Here is a 24836-nt window from a genome sequence, read left to right as displayed (position 1 = left end):
AGCGCACAACCAGCAAGAAAGAAAAGCAGCCAAGTATGTTTGCCGGTGATCCGGCTCAGGAATATCCAGAGTTTGAAAGATGTAATGAATGTTATCCTCCCATGTCTCTACTTTCCCATAGCAGGAAAAGTCTTTCTTCGGAGTCGGAAGTCGAGGATCCTTTCCAGAAATGGAGTAAACGGGTTTCCCTCTGAACCAAAATCGACACCAATCCTCAAACGTAACCTTAACTTTTCCTCTTGTCCTAGATATGATCATGTGAAAGGCAGCGAATAAATGCCTGCAACTAGAGGGCAAATGCGGTTTTCCTCCTTCGTCGGAATGTAAAAGCTCAACATAGGAAGGAACAACTTCATCATAAAAAAATCCAGTTACAGGCAAACCAGTGATGAAACGCATGTCCCAAAGACTAATGGAAACTTCGCCCTATGCAGTGTTCACAAAGAGATTCCATAAGAGGAGCACTGCACTCGTACAGAAATAGCGACGCATACACTGCATCAAGGAGGTGCACAACTCTGAGAGAGGTGCGATACTTACGAAGGATATCCTCCAACCACTCCCAGTAATTCGGAATGTTTCGGAATTCGAACCCAAAGCGTGGGTTCATGCTCCATTTCACTCCCCCGCTAGCAAGACGAGCATGCAATGTGGGGAATGAAGGCACACCCGTCATGTCCTTGTGATGAAAAGACCGCAACACTAACTCGCGAACCTTAGCACTGGAAGAGTTTTCCTCATAGTCCTGGCACCAGTAGTCCAGAGGGGGGACAAACATTGATGGCCATTTCTCAGCAAAGGCGCCAGTCATAGGGTCGTTGGGGCTGATTGGGAAATTAGCGGTTTCATAGAGCCTCCTTCTACTATCTAATTCTATTTCAAGTCAATCAACTGCCGGAGAAACAAAGAAGAAACCACTGGGACTCTCAAAACAAACCCTTTCTCAGCTACACCATGAGATTTTCGTGAAAGACCAAAATAGCCCTACTCGGACAAGGCAAAACTCTTTGAAAGAGCTGGTAAGTCTACCTTGTGGTCATAGATTTCATACTTTATGTCTCATTCCATGGCTTCAGAGTCGTATTATGCTCGGCTCTACCTGGAACGTGTATTACATGTGTGTTCCCTGAAATCTAGTGATAGTATCAGCCCAAATCTCATGACAATGAGTGGAAACATTCCCCTATAAAAACACCAATAATGTCGTATTAATCTCTCGTACAAACATTTCAATAGTAAACAAGTCTTGTGGGACTTTTTTGTCTTACAGTCTTACATTTCATTATATAGTCTTCTTTTACATTTCTAATACTTTCTTTAATAGGATTTATATCTAGTACCAGAGATTCAAACTTGGTATTTAAGCTAGCTAGTCTTCCATCTTAACCACTAGGTTAAAACTCGCTTGCTAGTATTTTTAGTTCTTAGCAGATTGCCATCAATGCATTGTATAAGCCGCTACTCTCTTAGTAGCCTTGTCTTGAATAAGGTTCCAAAGCTTATCAATGTGATTCTTTTCGGTTAAACTTGCCCCGATAGCACATCGTATGGCAAAGGTACCGCCTAACATTGCATGAGTCATGTATGCTTCACCACTTGAGTTTATATCTTCTAATAACTTTTGGTTCATTACATTTCCACTTGCATCAACCCCAACTGGCCTTACCCTAAAGCAAACCAAAGCGAATTTCCGAGGCACCACTAGCTCGAATCTTGTGTCTTGCTTGATCAGTGATTCGAAATACTTAGCCAACTCTATGTCACTTCTTATATGAGCAATCAGATTAGCTGAACCACATCGGGAAATAACTATCCATAGCTTAAGAGCTCGAAATCGACGACTTAGAGCAATTTGCCAGTCCTTGTAATCTATTACATCCCCTAAATCTGTAGCTTTGTTTCTTAAGATCTCGGGTTTTGTGGAAAGCGAATCGACTAATGTTTTAGGGTTCTTGAGCCATAGGCATGAACAATCGTGGTTTGTTAGGAGCCATTTGTGTGGGTTCATGCTTATTGAATCAACGAGTTCGACTCCGTCCAAGTAGTGCCTATATTCTGGACATATACATGCATTTCCTGCGTATAAGAATAAAACACGCGTGAGATAGTCACATCTACGAAAATATAGCCCTAATTGGTTAGATTTGGTAAACGGGGTCATATACAAGCACTTCTAAGTCTCGAAGGTTAGATTTAGTAAACGGGTCAGCATATGTGACCTTAATGCATATACTAAAATGAAATACCTGCATAAGCCGCATCAACATGCACCCAGGCACCATAAGCTCTAGCAACCAAGCCCAAGCCATGAATAGGGTCGACAGAAGTAGACGAGGTAGTGCCAACGGTGGCACAGACATACAGCGGCACCAACCCTTGGGCAATATCGGCTTCAATTGCCGTCTTCAGAACCAATGGCGATAGTTCAAAGTTCTGAGATGATGAAGTTGGGAGTACCCTGATATTTTGGGGAGGAATTCCCACCAGTTTAGCGGCCTTATGGAATGAAAAGTGGGTTTGGTCCGAACCGTAAACAACCAACTTGATTATTTTTTCGAAACCGTGTTTGGCCAAGGCTTGATCTCTTGCTGCTGCTAGAGTGCACACTAGTGCCTCACATGCACTTCCTGTTAAAAAAAAAATTATGTAAATAAACTCTATGGTTGCCAATTTAAACGTGGTACCACAATTACTCGTGTTTATAAGTTTGTAAAATGACGATTTTTGTCAAATCAATTATCTTCACGAGTTTACGAGAACTACCATTTGACTATCCATACAAGGACTTTTTGTTTGACAAATTCTTTTATCGGATAAATTTTGATTATCTCTTTGGTCACCAGTTCTAAAAGTGGTGATTTTTTTTTTTCAAACATCAGAGCATCTACAATAGAGCAATAGAGAGTATGTTATCTTCCTCTTGATTTTTCTCTTTCCTTCTATTTTTTTGACACCTCATTTTCTTTTTCATTCATCTCATTTCTCACCATCACCATCCTCTTTTATTATTTTTCCCCACAATAGAGAGGATCCTCTTATATTACCTCTCATACTTTAAATAACCTCTAAAATTTTAAAAAAGAAAAAATAAAAGTATTGTTGTATAAAAGACAAATAGTGATTGGTGGATGGGCACTAGGACCAAGGTAAGTTTTCCTCTAGTTTCCTCTAAAACTAGAGGAAGTAAGCAACTTCTGTTGCTAAGAGGACATGTAAAATGGACCTCACAATAGAGAGGATGTTCTCTTAAAGGAAAGAGAGTGTTAAGAGGAACTTAAATCCTCTCTATTATGAATGCTCTCACTTTACAAGATTTTCGGTTTGGCGAAAAAAGCACTTTATGTTCACGGCCTCACGCAGGGGCGGAGCCAGGATTTGAAGTTATGTCGGGCTAAAATTTCGAAACCGTTGAAACAAAAAAAAAATTCTAGGTTCGAAATTGGGTGGAACCTATATTTATAACTTATAAGAAATGATAATATGTTGAATTTGTACGCGGGTAAAATTTAAATAAATCCAAGTACCTCTCGATTTCACAAGAATGTTTTGTTTTACGAGAAATATTTCAATACAAAAAAATTCGTGTCCTCCGGGAGGACCGTACTCCTTATATCCAAGCCTTTATAATATTTTATTGGTAGATTGCCTTTATGTGTAAGGAGGATGGTTCTACCGGAGGATACAAGAATATTTCTTAAATAAATATAAGTACTATTTATATATGCTACTTGTACAAAAAGTTGAGAATAAGACGGAGTAATTTTAAAGAAGAAACATACATATACAGATTTCCCTTTTTTTAAAACAAATTGGTAATTTAATTTTATAAATTATCGACTATAACATTACGGAGTATATTTTTATAAAAATAAAAGTCAATGATTCACCTCGGAAAAACGAAAACTTCATATATGAAACAACGGGGAGAGAGTAATTTAATTATATGATTTACCGACTAATAATTATTTTTTGGTTACACACCGACTAATAAGTTGCGGAGTATATTTTTATAGATTATGAATGTAAAAAATTATCCTCGGAAAAAAAGAAAAACTAAGGGAGTATGATTAAATAACTTTATTTATTGGAAAATTAAAAAAAGGTGATGTGAAGGGGGTTTGAACCCCACCATTCATCCATTGAATTGTTCTTAAATCAAGTGTTCCAACCACCTGTGCTACCTTAATGCCATGCATGTTTTGAAAGCAAATTTTATTTATCCCCAACTTTATATAGGGCTATAGCCCATATAGACCAAAGGCTAGATCCGCCCCTGGCCTCACGGGTAGTAGTTTTTGCTAGCAGAATTTACTTGGGGATTGTATGGTGACTGATTTCAGTCGTCCGTCAAGGGTGTTTAAGGTCACGGGCAACCACGGGCGTGGGAACCGGGCCTCCGCTTTTGGTCATCGTATTACGAGCTTTTATTAATGAAATTCAATACAAACTCGAAGTATAATATACTTAGTGCATTAATATTTGGGGCCTCATTTTTTCGTGTCGCACTAGACCTCCAGTTGTTTTAAGACGCCCTGTCGTCCGTTTAGTTATTATAGTCACCAATTTAGCGACTGGTCTATCCAATCTCTAAATGCAGTCACTTGTTGAGTTATTTCCGAGTTATTTCTTGTAGTGGGTTGCCCAAAATAACATGAAGTTGATTTTTTCCATGTATTGCAAATCTCTCCATAATGAAAGAGTTTAATTATCTAGCCTTCTAGGTAAGGCTAGGTCTAGGAGGCTAGGTAATTAGAAAGTCCCACAAAAATTGAACTCTCATATGTAAAGTTGGACAACATGGCGAGCCAGCCCGGTCTGATGGGCCAGATTTCAGCAGCCTTGTCAGCACATGGCCCGGCCTGGCCCAGCCCAGTCAGCACTACGGGCCGTGCTAGTGTTGGGTTTTTTCAGCCCAACCCGTTTTTAAAATTAAAAAAAAAAAAAAAAAAAAAAAGTAACCAGCCCGGCCCTATAACGTTGCGTGTAAGGTTTTCTTCACTTAGAAATACAATCATATTCATCTAAAAACACAGTAATCATATAGGAAGAAAATAACTTTAGGATTTGGCATCATCAGCACAAAATGACTCAACAAGTTTGAATAGATTAAAATTATTGCAATTGTCGAAAGTTTCTCGAGTCTAAACATGGCCAATAGCATAGGTCAGCTCGGCTCTTTAGTAGCCCGTTTCTGCCTGTACAGCCGAAAAGTTCAGCCCGGCCTATTAAAAAAAAGAATGGGCTTTTCGGGATGAGTTCGGGCTCATATTTTTTAAGTCAAGCCCAACACAGCCTCTACAACCCCAAACGGGCCTAGCCAAAGGAGGCTAGCCCGAATGGGACCTAACCCGGCTCATGGCCAGGTCTATGGAATCTAATCGTAGAATGCACAATAATGGCTCACTTACTAGTTATACTAGGAGTACAATTTTTCTATACACAGTTTTATTGTGATATATACCTCTGATTTTTTTGGTTGTCCCACCTTTTAAGATTTGTGAATATTTTAATTAAATGGGCAATTCATATGAATCGGAGGGAGAACTTTGTAATAAAACTACTAAGGCTCTGTTTGGTAAAACTGACTAAAAAAGGACTAAACCTTATAAGGACTAAACCGATAAGGTATTTGAAATTAAAAAGGACTAAAAGCTAATTAAAATTGAAACCGATAAGGTAGCTTATTAATTGTAGAGTGTTTGGTGAAACTAATCGAAAAGAATCGATTTTTTATAAAATGACATAAAAAGGACATTAATAATTATAATAAATTAATTTAAATAAAGGGTAAATATGTAAAGTAGAACATTTCAAATTTCACTAAACTTTAAAAAGCTACCTGATTAGCTTTTCATTTCAGTCGCGATTAAAAGTCATTTCAGACACTAAAATGACTTTACCAAACATCACTAGTTAAAACAACTACCTGAAATATTAGTCAAATCAGGTTGCTTGGTCAAATCAGGTACCTGAAATGCCTTGCCAAACATAGCCTAAAACTACATTAAACTAGAATACATATATACCCACATGAACTTATTGTGTGCAATCGTCATAAGGTGCGACCGACAAAAATGACAATTTTATGATTATCGGTGGCCATGCCTTAAAAAGTAAGTGACCACTTTTAAAAGTGTCATTTATAATAACACAAAAACTTTGGAGAGACGGTTTCTCACTAAGTTATTGAGAGACCATTTTATCGTACCATTTTATATAGTTTTCGTACTCCTTTTATTATTGAATGTACATTTTATTTGGTACATATTTTCATAACAATTGTACCTATTTTATCGTATATTGTAACCATTGTCTTTAGTACCCCATTTTATAGTATATGTACCCCTTTTATTACCTTTTGTACCACTTTCCCATCAACTTATAATTGATCTCTCACTAAGTTTATTGGGAGACCGTCTCTCATAAGACGATGAGACCTACTGTTATAATAATTTGATCATTTTTTTATGTGATTAAACCATACAACAGTTTATTGTATAATTTTGAGAATACCCATAGGGCCATAGGCCATAACTCGATACATTTAGTTAAGTTCACAATCAAGGCACGTACCATGCATGACGCCGCCTCCTCCACCGGAAAACAAGAACTCTTGAGGAAGATTCAACAATTTTGCCATCCAATCCATAACAATAACCTCGAGCTCCGTGGCGGCCGGCGACGATATCCAATTGAAACCCACGACATTGAGCCCTGCGCAAAGTATCTCTCCAAGCAATCCAGCATTGCTTGCACTAGCTGGAAAATAAGCAAAAAAATTAGGACTTTGCCAATGAGTTAGGCCAGGCACAATTTTTGTGCCAATATTCTCGATTATTTTATCTACGGATTCCGGTAATGACGGAGGACAATCCGATACGAGCCCTCGAAGATAACCGGGTTCAAGTGGACAGCGTACCGGATATTTTTCGACATCATTGTAATACTTGGCTATGAAATCTATTGCTTTGGTAGTTTCACTGTGTAATGTGTTTGTGTCTAATGGATTGAAATCCATAAGGGATGTATTATTGGAGTTCATTTTTACCGTTTTGTCGGTTAAATTGCTAACTAGTACGTAATTTAATAATGTTTAGGTTTTTTTTAACAATTGGAATTATGGTAATAATATTCAGGGTTAGTGAACTAATAATAGTTGTATTTATAGGGAAAAAATTGGTACTCTCTAATAAGTATTACTCCCTCTGTCTCGGTCATTTGTTGTCCTTTTTCATTTTGGGGTGTCTCAGTCATTTGTTGTCCTTTCTATTTTAAGAATGAACTTGATGTGTAATTTGATCATTCTCATTCAATTTGTTCAACATGTCATTTAGTTATTGGCTTATTCCTCTTTCCTTGGTCTTTGTGCCAAAACGAAAGGACAACAATTAACCGAGACGGAGGGAGTACATCATAACTACGTTGTCGTTGCGTATGTACTTTTGTACTCTATATTTTGTTGGGACTTTTGGGAGTGTGCAGGACGAAAAATCAGCGTGTATAATATCTGCAAACTTACAATCTTGTAATCTTGTACTGCATCTGTTTTAATGAATAATTTACCCTTATTTTATTTTATAAACGAGAAATAAAGCAAGTGCAAATTATTTACTGGGACAGAGGAGTAACTAAATTAAATTCAGAAAATTCAAGTTTTAGTGTTTGTCAAATCCAGTCCGCCTATGGTGAGGTGAGGCGCGCCTAAATAGAAATGATGCTAATTGGTCGACTCAAAACTCGGGGATAAATATTTATAAGTCTATCCAATTTTAATTTGACAAAACTCAGGGATACAACCCTAGTTAAAGAAATTATCTCTAAGGTTAAGGTTATCAATTTTTATCAATGACATAACACGTACAGGTTTCAAGTTTCAATAAATATAAATAAATATTTATAGATGAATCAATAGAGGACAAGAAGATGGAAAATCGATTAAAATGGTTTGACCATGTGAAAAGCAGACATATGGATGCACCAGTTAGGAGACTAGAGATTTGGACAATAGAAAAGAACCCTAGGGGTAGAGGGAGACCGAGACAGACATGGTTGAGAGTGATAGAACACGATATGAGATTTCTGGGGCTTGAGGAGAGTATGGTGACGGAGAGACCCACTATGGAGGGAAATGATACATGTGGATTTTTAGTATTTGAGGTTTTTTTTACATATTTAGTGTTTTTTTTTTAATTTTTTTAAAAAAATTATTTGTTCTTCTCTCTTTTATTACACCTTTTTTACCAACCACTTTCTTATATTTTTTACTTGGTTTACTGTTAAGGCATTTCGTATCATTAATTCTATTTCGGCTTTCAAAATCGTTGTAATCTCTATTCTCGATTTTAATTTTAAGTTTTTTATAAAAGAAATCCGAAATTCGATTTTAAAACCTGTAAATTTACATTGACTTTGTATTACATTTTGCTCTCCCTTTTATTTTTCATTTTTCCATTTTCTATTCGCTTTTTAGGGTGTGCGATCACCCATAGACGGTTCTAAAGGATGATTCATGTCAGCCGACCCCAAATCATTTTGGGATTATGTGGACATGGGCCACCCGCGGCGCGCGCGAAAGCGCTTGAAATAAGCGTGCATTTGTGGAGTCGCCACCAATTTTTATGGGAAATTAGAACCGTTCGAATACCCCGTTCCATGTCAAGACACAAAGTAGTGACATGAAAACTAAGAACTCGTTACCCTTAGCATTCTATGTCTAGAATGATTCTCGTGGATGCCAATGAACACGGATGTTCACACAGATCTGGAGTAAGGGGTGAGGGTACATATTAGGAAGCTCTTTAATTGAACACCTAATCCCGTCCGCCTCGATAGCGGCCTCTACTAATGATTAGGGAAATTATTCATATTTGATATGTCGTCGATTATATGCATGCAATGCAACATCCAATGTTTTAGTCCTAGCATGTGAGATTAGACTATGTTGGTGAACACGTATTTTAGCAAACAATTGGGGTCGAAGTTGATGTTAGATTCAATTACGGAGAGAGCACCAAACCTAGTTATTTTTAATTTGATAACATGGGTATCAATTTCATACCAACCCCTTCCCTGGATATGAGAAACTCATAGCTCATGAGTTTGAGGTATAGCCGTCATTTTCGTCAAACAAACACATGATATGGGTGGTTCATTCCAATCTCATATCTCATACTAGTATTTGACCGTATAAAAATTTAAGACGAATACTTTTTTTTTTTTTTTGGTGACGAGGGAACCCGTAGCCGCTACCTTCGGTGCGCACTGGGTAAACCTCGGGTGTACGTGATAGCCTGCAAACCACGTATACCAGGTAAGTCACCCGAGGGTGACATGCTCGAAGCCTCGAAGTCTATTAGATATGGATTCAGGCCAAAAATACTCCACAAAATTTTACTTTTGGGAAGGCTTGAACCTTGTCTCCTGAAAATTTCACCCAAATTTTAACCACTAAATTCCACTCTTACGGATTTAAAACGGATACTTCGTTTTAAGTAAGAGTACACTTCGTAAGTCCCAAGTCCCAAACTTGTTAATATCTCTTCACAGTCCAAATGGAGCTATCCATCCATCTTAACATGAAACGGATTAAGATTAAAATATGCCTCTCATACACGAGATTTTGTGAAAAAATTGATATAAGGATGAGTTCAACAACAATGGTGGCTGAAGCGGTATGGTTGAACATTGAGTCCACACATTCAGGTTCTATTACAACACAAAACCCTTAATTATTCTAGGGATATTCTACATGTTATCCTTTAATTTTTCGACTTTCTATATGGTACTCCTATACTTTTAAAAACATACATGGTACCCCTAATTGTTGTCATTATCATTAAGTGTACCTCTAAGCTTTATTGTTCGTCAATTAAACTCAATTTTAGGCGTTAAGTGATTACTTGGATGCGTAACCAAACATGTCATTTATTATACCATGACACAAGGACTCTATTATGCTCAATATCCATCTCGATCCTAATATTTATTGATATATATGGGCTAAAAAAATTTTGATGAAAAATTTATTGATTCTCCACCAAATTATCACGTCTAAAGATGGATATTGAGCCTAATAGAGTCCTTATGTCATGGGAATGATAAATGACAAGCTTGGTTACGTGTCTAAGTAATCACTTAACGCCTAAAACTACGTTTAATTAACGAAAAATAAAGTTTAGGGGTACACTTAGTGATAATGACAAAAATTAGAGGTATCATGTATGTTTTAAAAAGTGTAGGAGTACCACGTAGAAAGTCGAAAACTTAAAAGAATACCAGGTAGAATATCCCATTATTCTATTTTCAATTTTTCATCATTTAAATGTAATTATTGACAATCTTTCTAAATGTTTGAATCTTATGTGGAACAGTAACTGATGATCAACTGATAATGTGAGTATTACTGACTAATTTCAATTACCCATTTCATGATTTGAATTGTTTTGAATTGGGTATGATTTAATTTTGCAAATAAACACAGATTAAATTTTTTATTTGGGAAGAATTTTGAGAGAGCAACAAGGATTGTTGATCAACGAGGTGTTAAAAAAAATTGTGATGAGCCCAGCGGTCGCTCCATCTTCAGGTATAATTAACTTAATTATTCACCCTTGTTCTTGTTGATTTATACTCCTTCGGTCACGGTTATTTGTTTTCCTATTTCATTAAAGGGTGTGTCGTTCATTTATTTACCTAGTAAGATTTTTATGAGTAATTTGATCATACACGTCTCCTCCTTTTTCGCGGGTCTTTGTGCCAAAACCAAAGGTAAGAAGTAGTACGGAGTAATTTGTTTGTTTAATTTTGATGGATGAAGTTTGAAATCTATGTGTGAATTTTTGAAACAATTGAATGAACTTTCGCAATCGATTCGTGTAGTTAGTTATCTTGAAAATGGTATTTGTATCTTCGAATATACTAGAATGTCATTGAAAATAAGGGAAATGTTAGTAATTGTTAGGTTGGGTGTAATGACCATAACAATTTGATGATTGGTAACGGTTTCAAATGCTGATTCATGTTAGCAAACCCTAAATCATTTTGCGATTTAATTTAAGGCTTGGTAGTTGTCATAGTGATTGTTGTGAAGTTGAATTGATGGAAATAGCGGAACGACAGGCAAATGTGCAAATGTTTTTGTTTGTTTGATACTATACATAGTATTAGTATAAGTTATATCGTGTAAACACCATCGACATTAAATGACTAGAGGTGTTTAATCACTGTAAGCACATTCACACAATCACACTTCTATCATTTTCATTTTGACTCAGTCTCATTCTGTTAATACACTTGTGGTTAGGTACGAGTCTACGAGACTACGACCACACATACCCATTTGTGTTTTATGTTAGTGATGTTATGTTTAAATGCATGTGAATACGGACATGTACATTTATGTGGAATAGTCTTCATAATATCTAGAGATCAAGCTAATGAGTGGTCTGAATGGAGCTTGTGACAGACTCTTGGAAATTTTAGATAGTGATTGGATTTTGTACTCTTGGAAACAATTTGGCCACTAACTGAAAGTGGCTTGTATTAGCAACTGTCATTTCATACGGAGCGCAATCAATTTGGGTTTCATAACTAAGGTCTAAGGATAGTTCTCTTTTGGGCAGAGCAAAAAAATCCGATTATCCAAACTGATCTGATATTCAATCCGTATCCGATCCGAATGTTTGGATATCCGATCCGAAAGTTAAATTTGGTTTGGATATCTGATCCGAAATCTTTGGTTTTGGTTTGGATATGGATATTAGAATTAAAACATTTGGATATCCGATCTGATCCGAAACTATAGTTTTCTAGTATAATTTCGAGAAAATAAAATTTTATTTGATATAACAACTTAATTAATGTTTAAAATATTAGAGAAATATCTAAGTGATACTTAAATTTTATGTCGAGAATATTGGAATAAGAATACTAAAGAAAATCATCATGTAAGACTATGAATATAATCGTGTTTCAAACTTAATTTTAAAGTAAATTCAAAAGTATGGATATCCGATGGATATCCGCATCCGATCCGATTATTTTGGATACCCGAACATTGGATATCCGAAACATTTGGTTTGGATATTGGATATCTAATTTCAGGATTTTTAATATGGATATCCGATCTGAACTAGCACTTTGGATCAAATACCCGATCCGTACTCTGCCCTAGCCCTAGTTCTCTTTACATGAAATTTTCGCTCTTTTAGTCAAAATATTCTACCGACAAGGCTACATCATTAATATATCACAAAATCTCATTTGTGACGGTACATATCCGTCACTTTGGAGTGACGGATACCATTTTCTCTCACAAATGACCTAAATAGAGGAGAGAGGGAAGCACATGGAGGTGCCCCCACCTTGTCTCCCCTATTCGTTTTGTAAGTGGCATTACCCGTCACTTACTCCAACCCGTCTTCAGCAAGACTAATTGTTAATATATGGTGACTCATGGTTCTTTTGAAATCTGCTGTGATTATTTCACGAGTCTAAAATTTGAGGTGTTTCATTGATCCACAGATGATTAATAGGCAGCTCATGAAATCATTTCAGTTTGATAGACCAAGTATTTAGTGTCAGTGCCAAAAGTAGTTGTAGGGTGGTTATGAGTTTTAATGTTTTTCACCTGTTCTTGAAATATTTCCTTCAGAGTGATTCCGTAACTGTTTAGCTTTTTCGACATGTTCCATCAGTCCACCACCCTTCTATTGTGAATAGTTATGGCTCTCCTTTGATATACCCTCTCTTTATTTATGTAAAATTAGTTGCCCGTTTTCTAATTTATTTTTTGGGTGAATTGATAAAAACACCCCTTTAAGTACCAAAACTTCAAAATTACACCCTTTTATGTTTTTTTTACAAAATTACACCCATAAATTTCCATTTCCTTAAAATTTGATACCCGTCTAATTATCCAATCAAACAAATTATAAACTGACCGTTTTGCCCCTGACTTGCATACAAATTATACTGCCACTACACTTTGGCATTTTCTTAATTGGATGAGGATGAACATTAATTACATCTTGCTTCTTCATCTCCTCTCGCTTCTTCATCTCATTCAATCATTTCACCTCCTTCAACAGTCCATTAATTATATCTTTTTGCCAATCAGTTTGTGGCTTGTCAACCCAAAAAAAAAAAAATTGCAACCATCATCTCTACCACCACGCTTTGATAAGTTACAACTTACAAGTCTCGAATTTATGTCCATGACTTAAGGACAATAACAGGTATACCACAAAAGCATATTCATGAATCATGATCCATCAAAGCTACTATGTGAGCTAGAACTCGCCATTAATGGTCAATCAGAGCTCCTTCTTGTTGATTTTGGTAGATTTAATATGATTTTGGATGATAAAAGGTTGAGAAGAAAGACAAGACATTGGATTAATTTTGGGGAAAATTTATGATTTAACCTAGTTTTAGTTTGGGGATAGAGAAATGATGTAAAAATGAATATGGGTAAATGATAAATTGTAAGTAAGTCAGGGGCAAAAATAGTCAGTTTATAATTTTGTTTGACCGGATAATTAAACGGGTATCAAATTTTAAGAAAATGGAAGTTTATGGGTGTAATTTTGTAAAAAAACATAAAAGGGTATAATTTTGAAGTTTTGATACTTAAAGGGGTGTTTTTATCAATTCACCCTTTATTTTTTAGGTAATCCGTAATCCCCTTTCTTATTTTTGGCGTCCTCTTCCTCTCTTCATTTATCCCAAATTAATTATTCCCTTTCTAAATTTAGCATGAAAATTAATTGAACCCCGATATTATCCCTTGATATTTATGTGGAGTTGGTTCATTGCTCATAATATCTAGAGATCAAGCTAATGGGCTGTGCTTGTGACAGACGCTTGAAAATTTTAGTGAAACAATTTTGACACTAACCGAAACCATATAAGGGTAAGGGTGAGATTATCAGTCAGACTCACCACTTTTATTATTTTTATACTGCTCAGACTCATCTCAGACTCACATCAGACTCCATACGTTATCAGTCCGACTCACCCCAGACTCTGCTTTTTCATTTCACTTCTTTTTTTACAAACTTGAAAAAAAAAGAACAAAAAATAATGACATATGGGATCCACTCATTGGATAATTCCCTTTGAAAGTGGGGTCAAGACTCACCCAAAGTCTTAAGTTGAGTCTTGGATTTCCAAGACTCAACTTAAAACTTTGTTAAAACTTTGGTAGTTTTGAATGAGTCTTGTCTTAAGACTTACCAAAATTTTGTCTCAAGATTACCAATAATTTTACCCTAAGTCTGTGTGCATTGGTGTGGCATGCATTATCAACTGTCATTTCGTATGGAATGCAAGCAATTTGGGTTTCATAACTAAGGATAGTTCTCCTTAGACCATCCGCATCCGTGAATATTCACCAATTTTCACTCTACACTTTTTCACCTATTCTTTCTTCAATTCACCATCCACCTCACTTTTCCACCCACCACCAAAATTCACCAAAAAAAACATCAAAAAAACAACCACATCAACAAATACTCAACTTTCCTTCTCTTTCATACTTTACTATACCCCACACTATCCACCTCAACATTCCACTATTTTACACTATATTTATTTTTACTTCATTTTCATTATTTGCAATCATATACAATTTTCGATTTTATTATTTATTATTTTTATTGCTATTATTGCAAATTCGAATTTCTTTTTTTTTAACGATTTTTTTGCATATAAATTAAGGTAAATTCGAAACTCTTACACTTTGTTTCCTTTTTTTTTTTACGATCTTTAATCTCGAGTCATTATTTAACACGAATATTTTCTTATTTCAAATAAAGATAGGAAATAGTATATTGCAATAACAAAATTAAAACAAAGTAAAACCTATACAATGTTAACTCTCACAATTTGAAGAGATTAAAAGTAGAGAGAAAATATAAGAAGAAGTGTGAGAAAGTATATTGATATTAGGCTCATTTTATAGAGGGTAAAAAATGATAAATTATTATTATTATTATTTTTTTTTGTAAAAATAAAATTAATTAGTTAATATTACACTAAAAGAGCCGTTGTATATAACCATTGTGTGCAAAAAAAAGTTATTGGACTGCTTGCCACGTGGCAATCTCTTATTGGGCAGCATCAACATCAATTTTCATCAAATTTGGCAGGGCCTACCTCCATCATTTTTTATTAATTCTCACTCCCCTCTCTCCAATTCTCGGTGAAAATTTTCACCCAATTTCACATCCTCTCTCTTCACTTTTATTATTTTTTATTAAAAAGCAAATTTTCATCAACAAGATGAGAAGTGGTGAAGAGCCGTTGTGGGCTTGTGGCTGCTCTTACATGAAATTTTCGCTCTTCTAGTCAAAATATTCTACCGACAATGCTACATCATTAATATATGGCGACTCATGGTTCTTTAGAAATCTGCTGTGATTATTTCACGAGTCTAAATTTTGAGGTGTTTCAATGAACTACAGAGATCATTAGGCAGCTCGTGGAATCATTTCAGTTTGATATACCAAATATTTAGTGTCAGTGCCAAAAGTGGGTGTAGGGATACGTCATACATGTCTATTAGTATAGCGGTCATGCATGTTGCCCAATACATGAAGCTGACTTGTGGACTTGTGGTGGGTATAGCTATTTTAGAATGAGGTTAATCTAATACCAAAGCGTCTTGCTTGTGACGGACAATATGCGTCACAAGCTGAAGACTTCTCACAATAAAGCAAGTGGGTTGGCAAGTGGAAGGGAAAATGGAGCATCCATTCATATTGCCACTTGCATCTTGTGAGAGGGGCACTATCCGTCTTCAGCTTGTGACGGATAGTGCCGGTCTTCAATGAGATTTTGTGATCTAATACAGTGTTGACCCATGTGAAAGTTTTCCCAATCTCAATCAAGAAGCAGTGGTTTTAAACGAAAATGACATCAAATTTTTGGATCTATAGGATGTAAAGCATGTCAACACTGTAACTGAGCGGATCTTAGACTATAGGCAGCCTTTTCCAGTGGGAGGAGTTGGGAGACATAGAATCTTGTGCTCAGAGGAGTAACTGAGCGGATCTTAGACTAAGTTTAATCGGGTACCAAGATGGGTGCCAGCAACAGTATAAAGCAAATTCTCAACTAAAAGCAGAGATAAAGGCAATTCTACTGTAGAAAAATCTGAGGGTGATCTTGGATTTCCAAGACTCACCTTAAGACCCGTAAATAGTATTTTGTGTGTGTAAAAGTGGGTCTATTTATTATTGTTAAGATTTTTAATGAGTCTGAGGGATAAAGTGGAAGAAATAAAAGTCTAAGTTAAAGTTTTTAGGATAAAATAATATTATTTTACTGTTATTAAGACTTATATCGAGTCTGTGAATAAACATAGTCTTAGTTCGAGCTCTCTCAGAGTTCATAACTCCTACAAGAAGTGCAAGCTGTCGTCAGAAAAGTCTCGAGCTGGATTCGAGCTAGATTTATCCTTATTTCATTTTCTCACTTTTTAAATCTAACTAATGAATAAATATTTTAAAACAAAAAAGTAGTTATAAAATACTAAAATAATAAAAGGAGTATAAAAAGCCCAAAATAACATATAATTGAAAATATAATTAGAATATATTAAAAATTATATACTATTAAATATACTAAATTTGATGTCCGTGCATTGCACGGATAACCAAATAATGTTATGTTTTTAAATGAACTTGTAAGAGATGTAAGTAGATAGTATTTATGTATCAACATTTAAAGTCAGTGGTATATTTCGCCACTAATATACTCGATAAATAATTAAAAATAGTTTATTTTGTTCACAATATTAATTTGTGGCATTTTTAATAGGCACCAATTTTTATGAGACCATGAGACCATGATATGACTTGTGTGTAGAAGTATAGTGAATCATATGCATATTTGTTTCTAAATCCAAGACAAATTCCCAATAAGAATTCTTTTTCTTTCCAATACAAACTTTCAATAAAAAATTCAAAGCTAACGGCAAAGAATAATAATATAGTTAGTCCTAGTGATTTTCATCTTTATTAAAAAAATAAATAGTCAGTCATTTCTTATTTAGACTCATTTGATTATTACAACTTTGTAATCTTGTGTTAGGGGATCAAACCCAAACCCGTAACTATTATCCCAATTTCGAAAATAACAATTAGACGGAAGATTATGTTTGGAAATAATTATAGGTAAACATCCTTCAACGCCGGGTTTCAGAGACTTCTACCGCCTTTCATATATGAAGACTTAACATAATATAATCCGTCACAAGGCCAACAAAAAATATATATCAGTACTTGCTGGGTGAGCATATATTTCAGTATTTGCTACGACTCTTCTACGTTTTTCGTCGAGCAGATATTCGTACCATGCAGGTTCATTAGGAAGTACGCTATGTGCAACAATGAGGCAGTTGCGACATCTATCGTCTTTGTGGTAGTAACGTTGTCGCATATGCTTGGATACGAAACTCTTGGTTTTAATCATAGTACGCAAAGACTTGCATACGGATTTAAAGCGTTCCAAAGATTTTACGGGTAACCAAGATAGAATCTCGTAAATTAAACATTCGGAAAATTCTTTGGTAAATCAAATAGGATTTACCTCGTTTCGTCTCTTTCCTCGTGCTTTCACCCTGAAATTCAAATAATAATCCAAAGATTAACTGAACATACAGACAAACTGGATTTCGGAAGCCCATATTTTTAGCCTTATTGTTTACCTGTGCTACTTGAGAGTGAAAAGTTACTCTGTTAGTCTCATGTTGCCTAAAATATTTATGTGAAATAAGGAGCTTCTAGTTGTAGTAGCCCCTCCAATTGCTTTACTTTCAAGGCAAGGGGTGAATACCAATTGATTCAATCAAAGGAAAACATAAATCTAAGAAGTATATTTTGATGCACAGTGAAAAGAGTTGGAAAATTTCTTATTACCTTTCAAATGAATTAAAACATATGTGTAGTATCAACTAATAGTTTCTACGAATGGCGACCTAATTATCAAGGAAAAACAAAAAATATGATCAGATTCACAAAAAAAAAAAGGAAAAATATGTAAATAACATACACACACTAACTATTAAAATCGTAGTAGTGTTTAACATTCATAGCTAGGTCAATTAGCTTTGCACAATTTTGGCATTGATCATATTTATATAGATTGGGTGGTTAATTAGTCGAGGAGTCCTAATTTTGGCCTAACACAAGCAATCATCAAAATCTATCTTCAATCTAATATATTAATTAGATAGAATTTATTTCTGATTTGATAAATAAATACACAAATTATTAGTTGTTATTTTATTTTATTAATTTTTTATTTTTAGGTGTTTTAGAAAATTTGGAGACTACCACGTGCTTTGAAAAAAATTAAAGCCTCTTTTAGATTTAATGCCCGTGCGATGCACGGGTCACGTTGTAATATATTGTGTTATAAACTAAGGTGAACAGATTGCAAGGGACTACAAATCATCTAAAGAGTATATAGTACGAAGTATATCAGTAAATAATATAGAAGATTTACGTTAAATATTATAGCTTGGGTGGAATATAAAAAGGGTTATGCTCATTCATGAACATGATTTACTAAATCATGGACATAAATGACCATTATACCCTTGTCATTTTAAGGGCTCATTGTTCATCTTTTAGTGAGATGGAAATTGCTCAAATAGTATTACTTTTGTGAACGATACGATTAAATCGCTGCACTTGGTGTCAAAATCCAATAGCTATAATGAAGGGCGTGTCCACATCTAGCAGTAGTAAAGTGAACATTTTTTGTCCACAATAGCAAATCCCTCACTTATCTGACAGGAGATGATGAAGATACGAATGCCATTTTTAATTGTGAAATCATAAATTTTCGTAAACCACCCTATATCATGGTCTTCGTCCCCACCACAGGCCACCCTCTGGCCTCTTGTTTACCGCCGCAGCCACAGCCGTACGAAGACTCTACCATAAATTTCAATTATTACTTCAAACCCTAATTTCATTAGTTGAAATTAATTTAATCTCTCTAATTTTATATAGTAAAGTTAATAAAGTAATTAAATTAGAATTATTACTTGATCGGCATGAGAAATAGCGTCCATAATTGATTAATTTGATGTGATTAATCGTGTGAGGAAGAGAATTTAGAGAGTTTTTTTTTTTTGAGAAGGGCAAGACATGGAAAAATAATGACAAAAAGTCCATGAAAAAGTAATTTGTGTCCATGAATGAGCAACTACGTATAAAAATTGTATGATCTACTCTTGTTAACGGGGTTAAGTAGAGTTTCTACGTAAAAATCATCCCCTCTCGAGTCTTAACCAACCAGGTTGAGTTAGAGTTTCTACGACTAATTGCATTCTCTATTATAGCTTTATTCTCTATTATAACTTTTATCATCATCAAATCTATCTTAATCAACACTAACAGACTAATAATTGAAAAAAACATATACGTAGAGAAAACAATTAAAATATCAATATAAATAATATTTACAAATATGATGCACTATGTTAACCGGCTCTATCAAAATTAATAAGTACGTAGTTTTAACAATCATTGATAAGATAACATTTGATCATATCATAAATTTGCCTTAAGGCAGATGTATACTAATTTCAGAACCAATAAAATTCAATAGGTAATCGTATAAATTCTAAAGTATATAAATTTTGCTTCATTAGTCTTGAATTCTTGCTCCTTCCAGCAAATAAAGGGGTCATGGCTTTTGATAGTTGGCATGAATATTCCTATCATGTTTAGGAAACTTGAAGCAAATTTAGTTAATGTCATTAACTTTCATATAAAGTTTCTTAAATTGAAGTGTCATTGCTCACTAACTAATAAAAACATGATTATAATAGTAATTATATATCATAGTAATAGACTAACATTAGGTATTTGCAAGTTTTACTTCTATAATACTATAACGTTTTTCAATTCTCACTCAGAAACTCAATCTACTCATAAGCAGATCACCAAATAAAACTCGTAGTCATTCATACATGTTTCTTTTAAATCATCTCACAAACAATTCCCAGCCGTGATGCAATCTTTATGAGTTGACGGAGTCTTGACCTATTTCATGTGCATCTTTTATACGCTTGTTGTTTGGGCAGCTCACTCTTTAATTTTGCACCATCAGATTAACAGTCCTACAAACTTGACCATCAAATTAACATTCGGTTTCACGTGTAACTAATGCAAATATACAAAGAGTATTCACATTATGATTATCAAGATGATACACATAATAATGACGATGAAACAACCTCATACTCTTACATTTAATTGTACCTTGATGGAGAAGTAACTAATCCCGTCTTACATGCATAACCTGAAAACAAAATAATAATTAGAATGATCACACAAGATGAATAATAATGAAGTTCTGCATAAATTGGAATGTCTACAATGCAAAACTTGGGCAAGCACGTACGTATATATAGTGAAACGATAAAATATAATACATTTGAATTTAGTTGATGTATTTGACATGTATTTAATAGCTTTATAATCGTCTTATAGTTGACTACTAACACCTATGGATGGAACACAATAAAATTTTTTTCGAAAATGAGGCTCAAACACAAATTAATTAACGAAATGGGTTGACTTTCAAAGTATTTACTCAAAATGGGTCCACGTCATCACCGAAGCTAGGCTCGGATTCAAGTCGCTCTCCCGCTCAACGACCTTACCCAAAGTGTCACTTGATGTTCACCCAAACCGCAGTATACTACTTCAAGGCAAGTCGCTCAGGGGGTGAGCGATTTGAGTTCAAATCGTCCTCCGCCACAGTGTCTTGGGTTTTTGCAAAAGAAAAAAAAAAAAAAAACAAAAAAATTCTGCTGTTAAACAAATTCGAACTCAAGACCATCCACAAAAATGACACTTATTCTACACTACATAACCACCAAAGCAATCAAAGTTATATATTAAATCTAAGTGCTTAAATAAAATATTGAGTAATTGTTGTTAAAGTCCCAAAATGCATTTATTGCTATTAATATTAAATATTTAATTTTAATCTCCCAAATAAGTCATAACATTATCCTTTGTGTCATGGTTAGGGGGTGTGAAGTGATTGTTTTAGTTTGCGGGTTCGATTCCCATCAGTTAAGTTTTTTTTTTTAAAAAAAATAAATTGCTAAGTCGCTCAACGGCCGAGCGTTTTGGCTTCAAGTCGCTCTCCCGCTGAGCGACCTTATTCTGACCCTAGCATCGCTAAAACCGAGGCTACGTGGACCCATTTTGGGTAATTAGTTTCAAAGTCACCCTATTTCGTTAAATTGTTTGTTATTAAACCGCATTTTGGAAAAACATTCATAAATTACTCCATATCTTTCAAATTCTTGTGTTTTATGAAACGTGTAGTATCACCGAAATTCAGGTTTATAACATGTTTGACCAACTTTAAAACTTTATCTTTAGCTAAATTCATATATTAATAATGTATTATCCTATTTAAGTAGTCATAGTGTCAAATTGTGACGAGTCAATAGGTTAATGTTATCACAATAAACATGCTTAATACCGGGTTTTACTTGGGTTTGTTGTAATATGCCGGTTTGCACTTTTGGTTGTAATTTTAGAGTTTTGGCTTATAACTTACCAAGGCAAAGAAGGAGAGCAAAAGGGGAGCCAAGGTAATAAGTGCAAAATCAAGAGAAGCAAGTAAAAGGAAGAATTGAAGCCTTGACATACACAAACAAGAGCCAAAATGAAGAATTGAAAACTCAATTTCATAAGGGTCAACTTCAAACGCGTATATCTAGAGTTCTAGAGCTCGTATCGACGCAAGGCCAAGTGGAGGTGAAAGCTTGTGATCTTAGCTTTCCAACGGTTGATCGCATGCCTTATTTGACCAAGAAACGAGAGAGTTATGGCTCTCGCAAGTTGCTGCCACAGGAAAAACCGCAGTCTGCCAAAAATAACGGCAATCTGCCATGACAGACTGCCAAGACCACGGCAGACTGCCGTTTTGGCTGGAAACGAGATTCCAAATTCCGTCATATGTTCCTATTGAAAGCCCATTTTCCTATGCTTTGTTTTTAGACTATAAATACATGTTTTGCATTAGGTTTTGGGAGCCCTTTTTCACCTCCTTACCATCAAATCTTATGCTTGAGTTTTAATCTTGTAATAATTAGACCTTAATCAATTTCCATTTTTATTGTAATCTTTCCACAAAAATTGGGTTGTAATCAAACTATGGTTGGCTAAGTCCTTTGCTTGGTGTAATTCATCCAAAGTCTCCAACTTTGGTATTGTAAGACTCTATTAATCTCTTTTTATCTATCCATTGATCTTTTCTTATGCTTAATGTCTTATGTTGAATGAGTTTATGTTTGGGTTGACCATCCATGCTTGTTATTTGTTCAACTATTGCAAATTCTAGATAAATGGTTTAATCTATCTAGGATTGTTTGGAGCAAGCTTGTTGTATGTTGATTTGGTTTAAAGGATTCATGCAATAAGTAGGAAATTTCATGTATTTTCTCATTTGTATGGTTTAATCTTGTGAGAATTGATCCTAGCCTCTATTCTTGGCATAATTCTTAATGCTCATGTCTGATTTGCACTCATGGTTTAATGAATTGTTGATTAAACTTGAAGAATATACATGGATGGTTTAATTTGTGTATGTTAGCATCTTGACTAGAGAGTATTGGGTGGATAATAAGAAGAGAGTTACAAAAGAGTCAAACTTTATCATTATTGGTTACTAAGGAAGGATTACATCAAGTCCTCTCAAATATTGAATTTTCTTGCTCACCAAGTGTTTGTTAAATTGTTTGTTAGACAAGATTGCAACTTTACTTTGTTTTCATGTCACCAATCAACTCAAAAACCCCCCTTTGTCTATGTTCATCTATTGTTTGTCATTGTTGATAACCATTGTTTGTGTATACACTAGTCATTAGTATTCAATAGTTTACAATTCAAGTTTTTAGTCTTAAATCCCTTCTCTTGGGTTCGACCCTTACTTCCCTTTACTACTATTCTTAATTGCATAGTGTAGACTGTAGAGTTGAGTTTGGTTTATAAATTGTTAATTTGATAGGTTAATTCTAACATTTTACGACACCTAGTTTTGCGCTATCAAATTTTGGCGTCGTTGCCGGGGAAGGGCAACATAGCTAAAGCTTGTTTTTGAACTATTGGTCTTTAATTAGTGTAGTTAGTGTTTGTAAATATAGGACTCCTTTACTTGCCTTAGTTTGTTTACTTCTTTGATTTGATGGCTACTCGTTATTGTCGCCAAACTCATGATGAACCATTTTACAAGTTTTTTAATAGAACGAAAGAGTTTAACTCTCTACGTGAATATCCTTATGAGATGAGAAAGCTTTGTAATGTGGTATATAACGGGTTGAATGAAGAAACCTTGTTCCTTACCGATAAATTGACTAATCAAGAATTTATTGGCAATGTCTATAACTATGAAGAGAAGTGGAAATTTTTCCTTATGTTGGCTATTGCGAGTAAAGAATTGGAGTTGAGAAATTCACTCCCTAGTGTAGCATGTGAGGCTATTCATGGTGAGGAGCCTCAAATTGAGGGATCGTTGAGTGAATTAGTTGAGGAAGTAGAACATGAAGAGGTTATTCACACTTTAGACAATGAGTGTTTTGATGATGGTTCCTATGATAAAGATAATGATCTTGAGTTTGAAAACCCCCCTCCCCTTAATCTTGATACGAGCTACTCTTATAAAGAGTATTGTTTTTGGGATGATGAGAAGGATGCTTATGTTTTCACCACACTTCCATGCCACTCCCCCGTTGTGCTATCTACCGACACCTTGTGCACTAGTGATGATGTTCCTCGAGTATTAGTCATGTTGATGAGAACAACTCCTCGGTCCTTAGTGGCCTTGGTGAGAAGTTGTCTTGTGAAGAGTCATTGGGTCAAATTGTTGAAAAAGATGAACATGAGAGAAGTAAGGTTGAGGAAGAGGTTGTTTGCACCTTTGACAACTCTTATTTTGAGGGTCTATTTGATGAGGGAGATTATTATATGTGTGACTTGAAACCTTCTTTGGCCTTACCATCCATTGAGATCCCTATTCACATTCCTTGTACCGAAGTTGATGCCTCACATCTTGGTAACAACTCCTTGGTTCGTAGTAACTCTTGTCCGAAATTAACCTTTAAAGAATCAAGGAGTGAGGTGTTTGAGAGGAATAAGGAAGGACCAATGATTTTTGAGGTGGTTGTGATAGAAAAAGAGAAGGTGGTAGCTCTTGAAGATGTTTGTGACCCTTCAAAAATTATGAAACTTATAAGTGTGGGGGTCAAGGATGATGCAAAAGAGGGAATGGAAAATGAGTTTGTAGAGGTTTACCCCCTCAAGGAGGAACCACCTCAAATTTGTTTTGAAAAGCCATCATGCTTATCACCCAAAGAATCTCATGAGTCCCCTTATTCTTACTTGGTCTTCACCAAGTCCATTCCATCATTCAAAGAGCCTTATCGTGACAAGAAACCGTTCCTTGGGTATGAAAACTTGAGACACTTATCTTGTGTTTACTATTTCCTTACTTATGCTTGCTATGTAGGTGATCTATGCTATGGTCATGCCTCTTGTCTATGGGCTAATGCATTTGATAAGTTGCTTAGGGCATTGAGTTGTTCCGCTCTTGACTCTTAAAAAGAAAAAGATATTAAAAGCCGTCGAGCAAATGACGAAAACCAAAAGCGCTTTACGGGAGGCAACCCGTACTTCTTTTACATTTCTTTATTTTCCTTTGCATTTGTAGTACTCTTCTCCACATTGAGGACTATATGGAAACTAAGTGTGGGGGAGGAGTTTGGTTGTAACATATGTAAGCTTTATTTCATGTTTTTG

General features: G+C 35.1%; 1 protein-coding gene and 1 long non-coding RNA gene across 2 annotated transcripts; one reads left to right on the top strand and one right to left on the bottom strand.

Moving 5' to 3' along the window:
- Window positions 1-1201: 1201 nt before the first annotated feature.
- On the bottom strand, window positions 1202-7148 carry LOC141592631 (tyrosine decarboxylase 1-like). Its single transcript, XM_074413371.1, has 3 exons — window positions 6574-7148; window positions 2247-2627; window positions 1202-2076 (listed from the first exon to the last, which is right to left on the bottom strand). The coding sequence occupies exons 1-3, from the start codon at window positions 7040-7042 to the stop codon at window positions 1439-1441; spliced, it is 1488 nt and encodes a 495-aa protein (XP_074269472.1). The 5' UTR covers window positions 7043-7148; the 3' UTR covers window positions 1202-1438.
- Window positions 7149-9612: 2464 nt separating this feature from the next.
- On the top strand, window positions 9613-10585 carry LOC141592639 (uncharacterized). Its single transcript, XR_012521191.1, has 3 exons — window positions 9613-9702; window positions 10371-10392; window positions 10481-10585. It is a non-coding gene; the product is annotated as an uncharacterized LOC141592639 (long non-coding RNA).
- The last annotated feature ends 14251 nt before the right edge of the window (window positions 10586-24836 follow it).

The sequence above is a fragment of the Silene latifolia genome, chromosome 7 (assembly GCF_048544455.1).
Source record: "Silene latifolia isolate original U9 population chromosome 7, ASM4854445v1, whole genome shotgun sequence".
NCBI lineage: Eukaryota > Viridiplantae > Streptophyta > Magnoliopsida > Caryophyllales > Caryophyllaceae > Silene > Silene latifolia.
Note: the sequence above shows the minus strand (reverse complement) of the source record. Positions and strands in the feature narration are given on the sequence as shown.